This window comes from Rhincodon typus, unplaced genomic scaffold (assembly GCF_021869965.1).
Source record: "Rhincodon typus isolate 14 unplaced genomic scaffold, sRhiTyp1.1 hic_rhity00000062, whole genome shotgun sequence".
Lineage (NCBI taxonomy): Eukaryota > Metazoa > Chordata > Chondrichthyes > Orectolobiformes > Rhincodontidae > Rhincodon > Rhincodon typus.
Window position 1 is genome coordinate 165,845 of NW_025965700.1, and position 1,038 is coordinate 166,882.

Sequence of the window (1,038 nt, forward strand, 5' to 3'; positions counted from 1 at the left end):
CACTGGGACAGGAGTTACCCTGACAGTGTGTGTGCCCCCCCCACACCCAGCGAGTGTCAGACCGTGTGCTCACTGGGACAGGAGTTACCCTGACAGAGGCTCCTTGTTCCCACAGGGCGCCCGCGCCGACAGAGAGCCGCTGCCTGGGACCTGGGCACCAGCCGCCCACAGAGCTACAAGAGAATGCTACCGTCTGATTCGGAGGACGAGGAGCGGCCCAGGAAGCTGACCACATGGTCCAACCTGCAGGGCTTGATCAGTGACGACTGTGAGAGTGACTGACAGGAAGCTTGTAGGTCAGCACGCTCTCTCACCTTCACACTGCCACTGCTCTCGGCTCGTGTCTCTGTTCCCTTTCCGTCCTGCTGCTCGCTCTCTTTCACACTTCTCCCCTCTCCCTCCTTCCCCCTCCCCCCTCCCCCCCCTCCCCCCCCCCCTCCTTGCCCCTGTCCCCTCCATCTCCTTTCCCCCTCCCTCCTCCCCACTCCCCTCTTCCTCTCCCTCCTTCCCCCCCTCCCTCTCCCTCCTTCCCCCTGCCTCTTACCCCCTCTCCCTCCTTCTCCCTTCCCCTTACCCTGCTTTCCCTCCTTCTCCCCCCTGCTCCTCACACCGACTCCTGTCCCCTGGTGACTCACCACTTCAGAGAGCGTTTAGGGGCCAGGCCAATGCGTTACAGGGCACCAGGAAGGAGAGAGGGAGAGAGAGAATGTGGTGGAAAACATCAGCTGGAGCAGAGAACAAAGGCACTTGTCTGTTCAATTGCCAAGTGCAGGGAGGCTGATCCTGCAGAATGACTGGGATTCGGAGCAGGACTAACGGAGATTTCGCATATTCCCCACTCTCACGTGGCTGCCGATTTTCAGATTTTGTATCTTGGGGGAATCGGGGTATGTAAATAAATATGTAATCACACACGATGCATCAGCGTGCTCTTCGAAGATGAAGGTGACAGGGCAGGGGCACGTTTAAACCTGCAGTTAATCCCTCTCCCTCACACTGTCACTCAGTAACCCCTCTCCCCCCAATCAGGCCCTGTGT

At 59.0% G+C, this 1,038-nt stretch overlaps 1 protein-coding gene across 1 annotated transcript in view; it reads left to right on the top strand.

Annotated features, from left to right (window-relative positions):
* Positions 1-912, top strand: part of hirip3 (HIRA interacting protein 3) — a 7,420-nt gene extending 6,508 nt beyond the window's left edge. The window contains exon 7 of the mRNA XM_048621125.1: positions 116-912. Within this exon, the coding sequence (XP_048477082.1) occupies positions 116-282 (167 nt within the window). The 3' untranslated portion in view covers positions 283-912. The remainder of the gene's footprint in view (positions 1-115) is intronic.
* Positions 913-1,038: the final 126 nt, after the last annotated feature.